At 44.8% G+C, this 15,775-nt stretch overlaps 1 protein-coding gene across 2 annotated transcripts in view; it reads left to right on the top strand.

The window, feature by feature from the left end:
* The window catches only part of RPS6KC1 (ribosomal protein S6 kinase C1), a 194,056-nt gene that overhangs the window by 59,110 nt on the left and 119,171 nt on the right, over window positions 1–15,775 (top strand). For both annotated transcript variants that reach the window (XM_088458853.1, XM_088458852.1), the window contains exons 6-7: window positions 6,199–6,258; window positions 6,376–6,738. In XM_088458853.1, coding sequence (XP_088314979.1) covers window positions 6,199–6,258; window positions 6,376–6,738 — 423 coding nt within the window. The remainder of the gene's footprint in view (window positions 1–6,198; window positions 6,259–6,375; window positions 6,739–15,775) is intronic.

The following is a 15,775-nucleotide window of genomic DNA, read 5'->3' as shown; positions in this document are numbered from 1 at the left end:
CCAACCCTTCCCCCTTAGTGCCTAACCTTAACCCTCCCTCTAGTGCCTAACCCTAACTCTCCCCCTAGTGCCTAACCCTAACCATCCCTCTAATGCCTAACCCTCCCCTAGTGCCTAACCCTCCTCCCCTAACTTCCCCCTGCCCACACCCTAAACCCAACCCTTCCCCCTTAGTGCCTAACCTTAACCCTCCCTCTAGTGCCTAACCCTAACCCCCCCTAGTGCCTAACCCTAACCCTCCCCCTAGTGCCTAACCCTCCCCCTAGTGCCTAACCTTAACCATCCCCCTATTGCCTAACCCTCCCTCTAGTGCCTAACCCTCCCTCTAGTGCCTAACCCTCCCCCTAGTGCCTAACCCTAACCCTCCTTCTCTAACTTCCCCCTGCCCCCTAAACCCAACCCTTCCCCCTTAGTGCCTAACTTTAACCCTCCCTCTAGTGCCTAACCTTCCCACTAGTGCTTAACCCTAACCCTCCCACTAGTGCTTAACCCTAACCCTTCCTCCCTAGTGCCTAACCCTCCCCCTAGTGCCTAACCCTCCCCCTAGTGCCTAACACCCTCCCCTAGTGCTTAACCCTAACCCTTCCTCCCTAGTGCCTAACCCTCCCTCTAGTGCCTAACCATCCCCCTAGTGCCTAACCCTCCCCCTAACCCCGCTACTTACCTTCGGGATGCCGGCGGCAGGATTCTGACTGTTGGGATATTGACTGTATCCCATGTATGTTTATGTGTGTGTGTGTATGTATGTGTGTGTGTGTGTGTGTGTGTATATATATATATATATATATATATTTATTCTCAACACTTGTAAGACAAAACAGGAATTCAGAAATAACTTAGATGATGAACTAGCCCTAGACACAATTCTGCTCAAAGGACTTCATGGATTTGGTTGTTTACATGAGTTGGGGTTTGGCTGACTAAGGAGAGGTGGTGACTGGCAAATTGGGGTCTATTTTTTCTGGAAGGTACATGTGTGTCCTCAAACACCCAGCGTCTGTACGCCATTTGGCAGACAACCAAGCATGACTAACTTGCTCCAAGAGGACCCGTGTACAATATTTTGCTTTACATTTTGTTTTATTGGCCCCACAAAGGCAGCAAAACACCACTCAGAGTGCACTGCAGACGCCGGGCTGTGACTTTCCCCACGCAGGAATTTGTGCCCAAAGTCACAGATAAAGCACAACGTAATCTGGATTAAAAAAATCCGCTTACTTTCATATGGAACCGGAAACGTCCGCGGATCAGACTAAAGTTGCTTCAGCGGCCTTCCAGGGGTGGGGGTTTGGGTATTCCTGATTTTAAAAAATATATTTATGCTGCGCAGCTCTCTCATTGTGCTCAGTGGTGTAACTTCGCTGCGGGGAAGGTCTGGGTGGCTATTGAGGCCGAGGAGCTGGGACTGGCTACTGTATCCTCCCTCTTGTGGATCCCTAAGATTCAACGTCCCCGGACAGTTTCTTCTCACCCTGTAATTTCCCGTTCTTTAGCAATTTGGGATTTAACCAATAGATGTTTTAAGTTGGCTCCAGCCCTGTCCCCTTTGATTCCACTACTTCATAATCCATCTTTTACTTCTGGTTTATGTAAGTCATCTTTTACTGCCTGGTCATCGAGTAATATCTATTATGTAAATTATATCACTATAGATACTAATTTCCCACAATTTTCTGAAATCCAGGATAGAGTGGCAATTCCATCCAAAGATTTTTTCCGGTTCCTACAAATTAGACATTTCCACTTGAAAATTAGCTCGGTTCTGATTAGCAGATCTTTGACTTATTTTGAGTCTTTATGTTGGAGACGACCCTCCACTAGGGGTCTTATTTCTGCTATTTATTCCTTACTAGGGGAAGAAGTAAGCTCCAATCAGGAACCTCATGAGTTAGCGTGGGAACGAGATTTGGGACACTCTATAGATGCTGAGGATTGGACAGAGATCTGGGACAATACTGCCACCAGTTCTATTTGCGTCAAAATAAAGGAAAATATTTATAAATTGCTATACCGATGGTATTATGTACCATCGCGGCTACAAGTAATGTTTCCCGATGCTTCGAATAGATGTCGGAGGGGTTGCGGTGGAGAGGGCAGTTTTTTTGCATATCTGGTGGACTTGTCCCAAACTAACTAGTATATGGCGGGAGGTTCTCGCTCTCCTCTCGCACCTCTTCGATATTACGATTCCCTCTGATCCTCGGCATTTTCTACTTCCCTTGAATTTGCCTTCCCTGTCCCGGTTTCAGAATAGGTTATTCCGACATATAGTGTCTGCTATGACCTGCCAAATTGCAGCGGATTGGAAAAACCCTCATCCCTCTCCGATGCAGGCAATATTATCACGTATCTGGTATATATACAGGATGGAATATGACAGCTTTATTACGTAATACATCCAAAACCTTTGATAAAATATGGTCTCCTTGGCTGACATACCAAAATGTTTCCTCTCCATTTAACAATTAATTTTTCCTTTTATATTTTTTTCTTTATTATGTTTAGTTTGAAAGAGAGTGATCCTATATGGAGTCCGCCCATTCTTTTCTCCTCTTATTCTCCTTTGTCTTTCCTAAAGTCTTTCTTTTCCTTTTTTCTCTTTATTTGTTTCTCTATTTTTAAACGGATTGCCACACCGTTGCTGCAAGATTTTTCTCTTGCTTCTATATTCCTTCTTTTCTTATAATGAGAAAATCTTCTATTACCGTACTATATACTCGAGTATAAGTCGACCTGAATATAAGCCGAGGTACCTACTTTTACCCAAAAAAACTGGGAAAACTTACTGACTTGAGTATAAGCCTAGTGTGGGAAATGGCAGCAGCTGGTAGTGCCCCCAGTAGTAATCCCTCCTGGTAGTGCCCCCAGTGGTAATCCCCCCTTTCAGTGCCTCAAGTAGTAATCCCCCCTTTTAGTGCCCCCTGTAGTAATCCCCCACTGGTAGTGCCCCCTGTAGTAATCCTCCCCTGGTAGTTCCCCCAGTGGTAATCCCCCCTTTTAGTGCCCCCTGTAGTAATCCCCCCTTTTAGTGCCCCCTGTAGTAATCGCCCCCTGATAATGCCTGATAATGCCCCTGTAGTAATCGCCCCCTGATAATGCCCCCTGGTGTCATCGCCCCCTGGTAGTGCCTCCTGTAGCCCCCCCCTAGTAGAGGGAGACGTGAAAAGAATTAAAAAAAAATAAACACTTACCTTTAAACTCCCGCTCCTGGTCCCACCGCTGTCCGCTCCTCCAGACGCTTTGCATGGTAGAGACGTCGTCATGACGACGTGTCTCCCATCACCCACTGCGGGAGCCGGAATATGGCTCCCGCAGTGGGAGCAGCAGCCGCCGATGAGAGTCTGACAGACTCTCAGCGGCTGCTGATTACACCAAACACGCAGCTGCCGGCTTCGGTGGCTGTGTGTTTGGCAGTGTGTAGCGCTGACCGAACTCCGTCCGGTCAGCGCTACATTTGACTCGAGTATAAGCCGAGGGAGTACTTTTTCAGCACATTTTTTGTGCTGAAAAACTCTGCTTATACTCGAGTATATACGGTATATTATATTATTATTCTGAAATAGTACAGTTCCCATTATAAAAGTATGTTATGTGCTGTACCTTATTTTTGAATATTGGAATGTACTGTTTTCTTTGTGATTTGCTCAATAAAAAGAGTTTATATAAAAAAAAAAAAAAAAAATCCGCTTACGCTGCATCGGAGCCCTGTTAACATTCAGACTCAGTCGCACACAGATGTACAAGCGTCGCACGTCAAATCGATCCGTGCACGCCAACAATACAGTTCCGTCGCTCCCAGTCATTTGATTTATGCAAATAAGATGCACACTTTGAGCGATAAAGATGCTTAACGCCACCGAGTCGCCTTTGAGCTGGTGCGCTGAAAAAGTGGCTATTTGCAGTGACTATTTGCAATCGTGTATGAGAACACATCCGTTTGCCAACAAATATCGGAGACCGATATATTCTGATCTGGACCGATATTGGGAAGAACGCAGCCAATAATTTCGCTAGGACCCAGTGAGTGAGTTATGGACACTGGTCATGATGTGCCTGGTTTATACTTAAATCACCATGAATATTGGTTGTGCGTTCAAAATGTCTGCCCCCATAGTGTATTCGACAAGGGCATATTAATTATCCCGAAACCTAGGGGTCTACGTACTAAGCCTTGTAAAGAGATCACGTGGACAGAGATAAGTACCAACCAATCAACTCCTGTCATTTTTCAAACACAGCCTGTAAAATTACAGTTAGGAGCTGATTGGTTGGTAAATTATTTGCGTCCACTTTATCTCTCTCCAAGGCTTAGTACATAGAGCCCGTAGATTTTCTGCGGAAATACTAGTGTCGGGTCTCTTTGTGTTTTTACATTTTATCTATGTTGGGTTTTCACACACAAGAAATTCTGTGTTTCAGTTTGTCTGTCCTCTTTGTCATTCAGCCTGTTGTAAGAATAACCTGGACTGCGAGTAGTGTGCGCACGTATCAGCTGTTTGTACAGTATATCGGAGGCCGCATGCTATACAGAAGTTATGTTTGCCACATCAGATATTTAAGGGAATGTTGTTATACATTGTCCTTGATATAGTGATCTCCAGAACTGATGGTAAAAGCCCATTTAAAGACCAACGCGGCCTTTTAGTCTTGCCGGACGCTGTTAAAGGAGCCCTTAGTCAGCTTTGTTCTCAGCACGACACATTTTCCATAGAGTGTCACTAGATGTTCTTCTCCGTTAATAACACTGTCTCGCGCTAAAGTTTCGCAAGTGCATTTTCGCACTGCCGCTGTACTGCCCTGTGCTAAACATAGCACTTCCAATCGCGAAAATGTGCACAAAAGTAGCGAATAAAATGAAACTGATTAGGGAAAACGTAGCAAAGAAGATTATGACGGTCAATGACGCGGTCTTTACATAACGCACGGAAAGTCATGTTGTCAGACATTATCGGTATCTCATCTACAACATGATATGCCACATTTAGGGGCATATTCAAGTAGAAGCGAAAAGTCCGTTGCCGGACTCTTCACAGTCATCGCAGTTTTCAGGTGTGAAACAGTATCGTGCGTGTCCCCATATTCAATTCCAAAATGGGGAAAATGGGACTCTGCGAACTGAAATTGGCAAAAAGTTTTGGGGAAATCAGCCTGACACACTCCAAAAGATGCACTGACATGGGGGGTCACTATGGGTACCCCCGAATAACCCTGCTAAAGGTATTTGGGGTTTTTAAATGGTGTTAATAGGCGCTATTTCGTGACTGTCAGCAAGTGGTAAAGAATAGCATTTTGCAATTTTTTATGGGGAAAATAAGTATTCCCATCATTTGGGGTACATGAAAATGGGTGCAAGCACGTTTTTAAGTTGCTAAAGTCAAGCATTAAAAAGCGCCAAAAACTCACCATCACAAATCAAAAATACACCTCCCCCGTACTTCCAGACACCCCCAAATGTTATTTCACTAGTTTTTAAATTTGTACCCCCACTTTTAATTTTTTCACCCATTTTTTCAAAGTGCTTTTTTGGGGTGTCCTTTGCGTGTTTTTTTGCATTTTTTTAGGCCGTTAGCGTCGGGAGGGAGGTCCAAACGGTGCATGGTGGTTCCCGCAACATTGCAACCTAAAACCCCAATTCTGCACTTTTTTTCCGCCGGATATTCATAGGCGAAACTTTTTCGCCTATTACATTGCATTGCGTTATCGCGCCAGCGAAAAGACGCTACAATTGAATACGGGGATAAATGAAATTGGTGAAAATGACGTCATCGCCGAACAAGTATCGGCGAAACTGGCTTTTCGCTTCTAATTGAATACGCCCAATAGTCGCATTTGTTAGTCTTTCTGCAACTTTTTCACTATTAATCAGCATTTTTCTTTGTTAGTGTTGCTACTGTAGTTTTAGCTATTTTATTCAATATACTCAGTATAGATGAGCAGGAATCTAATGAGAGAACTCGCACATTACAAATGACCGATAACATGGTACGCCACTATATCCATCACTGTGACGCGAGCTAGAGGGGGTCCTTGGCGTGGTTTTTGCAAAGCTTACTTAGGGCACATCTGAATAATGTAAGTTTGATCTTTTTTTGGATCAGCAGTCTGGTCCAGAAATATGGATGTTAGATTGTCATTTGCTTATGGAAGTGTCTCAGCGACCACTCGCGCTTAATGTGGATCCCGTGTGTTGTCTCTTAGTGAGGAAGGACTCTTGTGGACTAGATGACGTGACCTTCACCAGCCAGTCTGAATGTGGGGGTGAGTTATTTCTCTAAAGCAATAATCCATTTAATCACTGAACGCTGTAACTGAAACACTTACTGTACTGTTGTTATCATTTTTTCCTGTGCATCACATTTTTGTTCTCCCCCCTAGGTCTCTCCAGTGACAGCGACCTGATCTCGCTAACCGTGGACGTAGATTCTCTGTCCGGCACAGATGATGGAATGGCATCTAACCAGATTTCACCGAGTAAGCTGTTTGGCGCGCCTCCGTCCCCAGGATCTATAGCACAGAACTTTTTGGCCTCCAGTTATGAGGGGGTTAAGGCTGAAGCGGAGAGAGAGAGCCGCAACCTGTTTGCTGCCAAACTAAAGCAGAAGCTTGGCAAAGCGGATTACCTGGCGAAGGCTGGCGAGCTAATAACCTTGGCCATGAAGAAGGAGACAGAAAAGGAATACGAAGCTGCATTCGGCTTTTACAGGAAAGGCGTCGATCTGCTCTTGGAAGGGGTACAAGGTCAGGTTTTATCTTGTCTTTTTAACTTTTGTAGAGTTGCTAAGTCTCCATGTTACGCTCACATGTCCTCGCAGGTTGCGGCCAGGAGCATTGTTGACTCCTCTTGTGTCACTTTTCCAGTCCAGGCCCCCATCCCAGTTGACCAAAATTCTTACTGCACTGAAATGTTCTCCACTTGCAGTTTCTGTACTATAGAGCTCGTCACCTTTATCCTGACCCAAAAGTCAGACCAGTCCTCTCTGTACACATTCATCCTTTAGGGTAATCGTTTTTCCTGACCACAGTATAGCTGGGTGTAGGTAGCTACACCTGTGCAGACCTCAGTGTGTGGTGGGGACCAGAATTGCCGTTTAGCTCGCTCAAGACTGTACGGCCCTGTATGACCTGGATCTCTTAAGGTGCAAACACACGGTCAGATATGCCAGATGAACGATTGAACGATTTGCAAATGATTGAATGATTTTTTACTGTATTAAAATGAATGGAAATCGTCCAAACTGACTGCAAACACATCAGATGTCAGATATCGTTATCTGACAAACGGAAACGCGCATCGTTCATCGTTCAGACATGTCAGATTTTCCTTCAGATATGAACGATTTTTAAAATCGTTATTCTTCAGATCTGAAAAAAAATCTGACCGTGTGTATGCACCAATATCTGACCGTGTGTATGCACCAATATCTGACCGTGTGTATGCACCAATATCTGACCGTGTGTATGCACCGATATCTGGCCGTGTGTATGCACCAATATCTGACCGTGTGTATACACCATTATCTGACCGTGTGTATGCACCAATATCTGACCGTGTGTATGCACCAATATCTGACCGTGTGTATGCACCAATATCTGACCGTGTGTATGCACCAATATCTGGCCGTGTGTATGCACCAATATCTGACCGTGTGTATACACCATTATCTGACCGTGTGTATGCACCAATATCTGACCGTGTGTATACACCAATATCTGGCCGTGTGTATGCACCAATATCTGACCGTGTGTATGCACCATTATCTGACCTTGTGTATGCACCATTATCTGACCGTGTGTATGCACCATTATCTGGCCGTGTGTATGCACCATTATCTGGCCGTGTGTATGCACCATTATCTGGCCGTGTGTATGCACCAATATCTGGCCGTGTGTATGCACCATTATCTGACCGTGTGTATGCACCAATATCTGACCGTGTGTATGCACCAATATCTGACCGTGTGTATGCACCAATATCTGACCTTGTGTATGCACCAATATCTGACCTTGTGTATGCACCATTATCTGGCCGTGTGTATGCACCATTATCTGCACAACCGTACATGATAAAGATGTGAGACCTATATCATCAGGAGACCAGAAACAATTAGACTAATGGGCATTTCCTTTCCTCAGTCTTCTAACTTTGTCAAACCTTATTGTAAATGCTGTTTTTTTTGTATTACTATACGTAAATTCTGGCTTAAATATATGATCTGTCAAAAATTACTGGCTTTGGTGAAAACAAAATGGCTGCCGCACTTGCCAATACAACTGATATGGGGTCTGACGATGAGGAATCGGATCATAGCGTCCCTCCGGATGATTCTCATTTTAGAGGTACCTAAAACAATGATAAATCATCTCCTGCAAAGGCCGTGTTCTGCACATAAATAATATCACTCCGTCTGTAATATCCCAGATGGCTGCTCTCAAAGATGGACTCATTCTGCCCTCAGATTATCGTGTGGGGAGATACGGACTCTACCAGCACGCAAATGGAGGCAACAAGTGCAAGCAATTACAAATGATCATGTGTTTTTATTATAGTTGTTACCTTATTAGTTACTGGTGCGCAGAGCTAGAAGCTTGCAAGCTCCTAGTAGAGATGGCCCTGATGAGTCTATAAAAGCCCAAACTCCCTGCTATGAGCAATGGGGCTAATTGCTGGCACCCATTCATTGTCTGCTGAAGGATTCTCATTTTCACTCCAAAAATATCTGTAAACTACAAACAGAAATCCCCAGGAACCAGCCATTGTGTAATGGGCAGCAAGTGGCACTTGTATACCACGCGTCATGGCCTATTACAGCTGTATACCACGCGTCATGGCCTATTACAGCTGTATACCACGCGTCATGCCCTATTACAGCTGTATACCACGCGTCATGGCCTATTACAGCTGTATACCACGCGTCATGGCCTATTACAGCTGTATACCACGCGTCATGGCCTATTATAGCTGTATACCACGCGTCATGGCCTATTACAGCTGTATACCACGCGTCATGGCCTATTACAGCTGTATACCACGCGTCATGGCCTACTACAGCTGTATACCACGCGTCATGGCCTATTATAGCTGTATACCACGCGTCATGCCCTATTACAGCTGCCAAAGAAAAGCAAATACAGTAGGTGTATATGCAGGTAATTGCTGAGTACGCGCCATTCCTGAACCTCACCTACATTAGACGCCCCCTCACCCCACCGTTCTGCCCCTCCAGTCATAAAGTTTGTGGTGACCCCTCTGCTTTTGCGCATTCTCATTGTTTCGCTTTGTGAATATGCGCAGTGTGAAAGCGCGCAAAATACGCCACGCCGGCTGGCGCAGTGCTTACTCAGTATCAGTCGCAGTATCGCTGTAATCTTTGCTGTATTTGATTTGTGTTTTCCTACTAGATACCCTTTTGTTTAATACTAACCGGACAATGTCTGTAGGATTGATCGCTGATCAGCCAATGATGACGTTATATATTGTGATCAGTATTAAAGGCTTTAATTCTCCTGAGACGCTGTGCGGTATGTCACATGTCCTCCACAGTAATATAATATATAACGGTACCTTCTGGCACAGAGCCGCCTAGACTTCACCGGTTATTTCACTCTGAAATACATAAAAGTGATCGCCTTTATGGCAGAACTGAAAGAGAAGCAGCGTCTCGTCTTGGGAAAGATTCAGGTGAACGTTCCTGACACTATACATTGCCTCAGACAGTACATATCTTAGCGGACCTGTTTGTGTCCAATTTCAAATAAGTTCCACCATAGTACTCCAACAATTTCATTTTTTCTAATGAGCAGTGGTGACAATTGATTTGAATTTAACATGGCAGCCGCCTTTTAACTCCTATAGACTGGTGCTGCAAACACACCTGCGACAGCTGGCGAGGGTTCTACCGCTACGATCGGGATTGCTGCTTTTCCCCGCAATCCACTCCAATGTCATCCTAGACTTTATTATTCTTTATTAAAGATCGCTCTCTTATGTCGTGGGTACATATTGTAGGTTGAATAAAAACAGCAACTCGCCTAAATTGATCTTATGGATCGCGCTAATGGGCAGAATTGATCTTTCCTGGATTCAGTACCAGAGGAATTTGTACAGGAAACTAATCTATATATAGTGCGGTGAAACGCGTGTGGGACACACAAGAACACGTGACTACCTGTCTCAGAATTATTAGTTTTTACCCAAATTTGTGGGATTTCTGATTTTTGCATTTGATTTTCATCTCTCCTTGAGAACACGTGATCCAGGCAACACAAAGAGGATCGCCATGCAGGAGAGTGCTCCAAGATCAAACGCGATGACCGATTGTTTCAGTACTGCTTCTAGTAAGCATATCCGCATGTGATAGGTGTACATCTCATGGCGTTACAACCCTATATATCTCAGCCTGTGATATTAAAAAGCATGGGTCAGTATAGCTCATTATCTAATGATAAGTACTGAAAAATCTGAGGCTCTTTTTTTTTTTTTTCCCCCAATTAAGTTACTACTAATAAAATCCAAATTCTCTTCCAGTGCAAAAGTAATAATATAAAATATTGAGGGTAATGATTCCATTAAATACAGATCATGTTATTCTCGTACATCAACAGTGACAGAGCATGCGGGGAGGGGGCAGGATGGAGGGGGGGGCAATTGTTAAACACAGGTCTGTTACACTACTAGATAATAAATCATTAAGTGGGAGATGTATCAAATCTTCCAAAAAGAACAGGTGGAGAAGTTCCCCATAGCAACCAAACCGCTTCTAACGGTCGTTTTATAGGATGTACTTGATAAATGATATCTACAAGGTGATTAGTTGCTATGGGCAACACCTACATTTGTCCTCTTTAAAGGTTTGATACATCTCCCCCTAATTCCTTTTCCAATCTCCCGCAGGTTCCTCCTAATATAGTATAATATAATATAGTGATAGCAGATGGAGGACTAAAGCTTAATTTCTACCCTCACTTCATATTAGCTTTTCTTTTATATACAGCTGCTCATCCTCGTGCCATTTATTTACTATATAATATCTCATGGAATTACACTTTCAAAATGCACCTTTTATTGCTGGACAATGTGCTGTGAAATATATATCTAACTGGTCCTGTGCTACCAAAGGATCACTCCTGGGACAGCAGCACCCTATAGAGCATAATATTTACCTTATTGGAGGGTTTTAATTGAATTTTATGATACTGTATTAGTGTACTTTAGGTATATTGTATTTTGCTAATAGCCGGAGTAACCGCCGTGTGCGGCACGGACAGAAGCTAGATGGTCTGGGAGTGACGCAATAAGGTGCTGGCAGGTTGGCACAGGTATCTGGAGCCATGCTGAAATCCCACAGCTGCTGGAGGGTGCGTGGTGGAGTATCCATAGAGAGAACACAACGATCGAGGTGGTCCCACAGATGCTCAATTGGGCTCAAGTCCAGGGAATTAGGGGGCCAGGGAAGTACTTGGAAGTCTGGGTCGTGCTCATCCAACCACTGTTGGGCGGTTCTAGCCGTGTGACATCTCGCTTTGTCTTACTGGAAGATCCCATCCGTCCCAGGGAAGACAATCAGCATGTGGGGGTGTACGTGCTCTGCAAGGATGGAATCATAACCAAATCGGTTGAGGGTGCCTTCCACATGGATGAGTGGGCCCAGAAAATGCCATGAAAACATCCCCCAGACCATAACGCTCCCACCGCCAGCTTGTGTTCTTCCAGCAATGGTTGCAGGGTGTTTGTTCTCCGATGTTTCTCGCCTGACATGCCAACGTCCATCCGTTCGATGAAGCAGAAAACGTGATTCATCGGAGGAGGAAACCCTTCGCCAATCAGTGGGAGGTCCAATTCCGATACAGACTTGAAAATTAAAACCTTTTCTGCCGACGCACTTTCGTTAGCCTACATGCAGTGACCATCCGTTTGCTTCGGAGCTCCATACACAGCAGGGTACGCTGTACTGTCGTTTTAGACACACGTCTGGTGGCCCCCAGGTTCATTTTGACAGTGAGCTGCTCCACTGTAGTGTGTCGATCGGCCCTCACGCACCTTTGTAGTCGACATTCACCTCTCACATTAATGGCACGTGGTGCTCTGCAGTTTCCACGTCGGTTATTCGCAATGGTGCCATTTGTCCAGTCACGATACAGCAGCACGCGAACAGTTCACAAACTGCGCTGTTTCAGAAATACAGCCACCCTGGGCCTGAAAGCCAATAATCATCCCTTTTTGAAACTAGGATAAATCACCCGTTTTAACCATGACCGCAACAAGTGATGTGTGCGCAGATTACCTAACGCACACCTTATATACCCACCAAGCCAGCGCACGGCACGTTACTACCTCATGGGCTACGCGCTGCCTTCGTCAAATGTAGGAGGTGGTCATAATAATGTGACTCGACTGTGTTTTATATGTGTGTATGTGTGTGTGTGTGTGTATATATATATTTTATAATAAGATTACTCTATAAACATCAAAGCCATAAGACCAACAACAGTTGATTGGTTCATTGGTATGTCCCTCGTCCTCTGGTGGTCATGGGCCAAGTTCTGGATATCCTATGGGATGTTGGCATTGCTATAGAATAAATTATTTAATTTTTTATTTATGATGATCTTGCCCCCTCATTCTGGCCATATGGAGGAAACCATACTGGTCTATCCTCGCAGAAGGCTGCCCCCTCTGCCAGTAACAGTTTCCAAATATTTTACTCCACTCCGTTGGCGCATACCCCCTCCATAGCAATGTGGTTTCTTAGGATTAATGGGACAGGCCTGTTTGTACAGTGATCCTGTCATGGAGTTTTCGTGATTATATGTGTAACAATAAAAATAGAGCTCAAAGTAGTGAAGAGAAACCCGCTCCCTAGACTTGTGGCTCCCACCGAGCCCTCGCCCTAAGTGTAGTTGTGCGGCCATTGTAAAGGCCAGCGTTACAGCGGGGCTCAGTGTCCGGCTGCCCGTCACTGCACTAGAACAATGAGTAGCGTTAGGGAGACTCTCAGGCAGGCTACAATACACGCAGGAGCCGGTGTCATGCTCTTCAGACCCAGGGCCTAATTCAGATCCGGACGCTCTGAATCAGCGTTTTTTTTTTTTTCTTCTGGCCGCTCGCTAAGCTGTGGGTGACCACCCACAACTTTTGCGGGCGGCCAGGTGATGGTCGCGACCATCAGGGCTTGCGACGAGACCCTTGTGGTAGGGTCTCGTCCGTCGCAAGCCCCAGAGAGCTTCCTGCTCTAACCGAGCAGGAAGCGCTCCACTGACATCATTGGTGATCTCAGTGGTGCCTCCCACAAACTGCAGGCGTTCCTCCGTTTGTGTAGCCACCCCCCCCGACCCACCTACATAACGAGGCGAGCTGTCGATCAACATCCGCCCCTTTTGTAGTGAGTCCCAGAGCAAGAGAATTTCTCTCTCGCTCCTGGGCTTGCGCATGCGCAGTACCCCACCATCGACCCGCTTGCGAGCGCTATGCGCTCGCGAGCGGGTTTGAATGAGGCCCCCAGTGTGTGGCACCTTGACTCACAGCTCCTCCATGTAAATGGCGTCATCCACATGTGACTTCTCCTTTTCCAAAGGCTTATGTCTAATTAAGGTCTGTGTATTTTCTGTACAGCTATTTCACTGGCTTAGAGATGGTTTTAAACTGTCCTTTTCCTTCTATCTAGTGGGGGCTGCCATGAAATTTCATTAAGCTATTCCATTATTAACACCACAAATACTTGTGCTTAGGAAGCCATTTGGATAACAATCCTTCTTTATTGAAGAATGGCTGGGGCTGTGCTAGACGATAGCCCTCCGTCCATTCCGATTGGTCATTGACTTATATTGATACACTTGGATTGGATTTAGATTATATTTTGTGATTGCTCAAATGACCAAACACACTACAATGTCGCCCCAAATCGGTCATAGTAGGCCAACGTTATCTTTACCTTATATAACCACCGATAGCCCTGGGACCCATCAGACATTCCTCTGTGTGCTTTAGGCAAACCGTAACATGTAATGAATGTGCTAGATCACGACATCTCGTCTCTTGTCCTAGTATTATTCTGCCCGCTTTGTCTCCCTGCAAGCGATGCGTTCCATTCGGGGTTACAGCTGTTATTTGCTTGTGATTACAGAACATTTCCATAGGTTGCATTGTGTGAAATGCTGCACAATTAATGCGTGTTCCCATTCAGCGCGTTCTTCCTCGGAGATGAGCACTAAGGCGTTGTTATTGGTGCCTGCTGCAGCAAAGGGCTAATTTCTCGCCTGCGTGTTAAGTTTTGTTTTACAGGTAATTAAGTAGCTTTTGAGTTTATGTTCTGTTTGCACTACCAGAAACAAGGCGTCCAAAATAAGCACTCGCACAGTGCGGCAGACACACCATCATTTGCTTAAAAAGAGTTATAATTACAGTTGACGAAGCATGGACACCATAAAAATGCATTAGTTAAGGCTTGACACGTTAATTACCTGTTTTTGCAGATGTTTTTATGTATTGTTATGCGAGCAGTTTACAAAATAATTACAGGAAAGTCAAATGGAAAATAAACCGAGGGGGAGGCATTTTTTATTTCTTTTTTTTCGCTGAAATATTCTCATTCATGCGAATCTGGATTAGGCGCAGCTGCTGGTCTCCGCAGTAAAAGCAGGGATTCTCGAAGGGGGTATTTTAAGGGTCTCTTTCACGAGCAGAGCTACATTTCCATAAGTGCTGCACTAGCGGCAGAGATTGGCACCTATACTAACATTGTCACCTTTGTTTATAGCCAAAACCGTTGCAGGAGACTGAGGCTATTTAAATCGCCGTGGATGTTTCTGAGATTTAATTTAAATAGCAATTTGCTCCACGCTACAGTATATAAGAATGTGTATAGTCTAAAAGTTACATTTAATCAAATCCAGTTCTCAGGGGCCTCACTGAGACCAGGTTTTTGGGTTACTCTGTTCTACCTATAGCCGGACGTCGAGGTCTGAACCAATATTCATGGGAAATTGAGACATAAGGACCAAAGTGTTACCAGTCCTCCAGGGTCCAATTAGCGACATCCCGAGCCCAGGTGAGGCCCTATGTCTGGTGTCGTAGTGTTAGCAGGGGCACTCTGGTGGGTCTTCTGCTCCCATACCCATGGAAGCTAAAGAAATCTGCATTGACCTGCTGAATGAGTCTGGTACCTCCGGCATTGAATGTGGATGTAGTCTGAGAAAGTGGCTCTTGTCTGTTACCACGGACAATTCTGGTCAGACGCCGCTGGTCATGATCATTAAGCACCCGTGGTCGGCCACTGCGCTGTCCACAGTGGGTGGTAATTAGAGATGTGCGCTGACCCCCGTGTTTTGGATCTGGATCTCCCCTGACTTTGTATGTGGACTGGTTTTGCCAAAACTTCACCTCCGTGTTTTTTTGTTTTCATGTTTTGGATCTGGATTTTTTTCTTAAAAAATAAAAAAAGAATCTAGAATCACATAAAATTGGCCTTTTTTGTTCCTACGGTATTAATAACCTCAATAACATTTATTTCCAGTAATTTCCAATCAATTTTGACCACCTCACAATATTATTTTTTTCATCTAGTTAAGGCCAAAAGGTTGCATCCAGCTAGCTGGCTGACTAAGCTAAGTGACACAGTGTGCGGCACTAACATGTGGCAGTTCTGCTTCTACTTTCCAACACGGATACAGTGTGTTATACAGTGTGGGTTGGATACACTAATAGAGCACTTACTGTGACAGCAGTGTCGGCAGTGCGGGGTTGCTGACGGTGTCCTCAGTACATGGAATGGCAGTGCTG

Source organism: Taudactylus pleione, unplaced genomic scaffold (genome assembly GCF_031769625.1).
Source record: "Taudactylus pleione unplaced genomic scaffold, aTauple2 ptg000860l, whole genome shotgun sequence".
NCBI classification, from domain to species: domain Eukaryota; kingdom Metazoa; phylum Chordata; class Amphibia; order Anura; family Myobatrachidae; genus Taudactylus; species Taudactylus pleione.
Note: the sequence above shows the minus strand (reverse complement) of the source record. Positions and strands in the feature narration are given on the sequence as shown.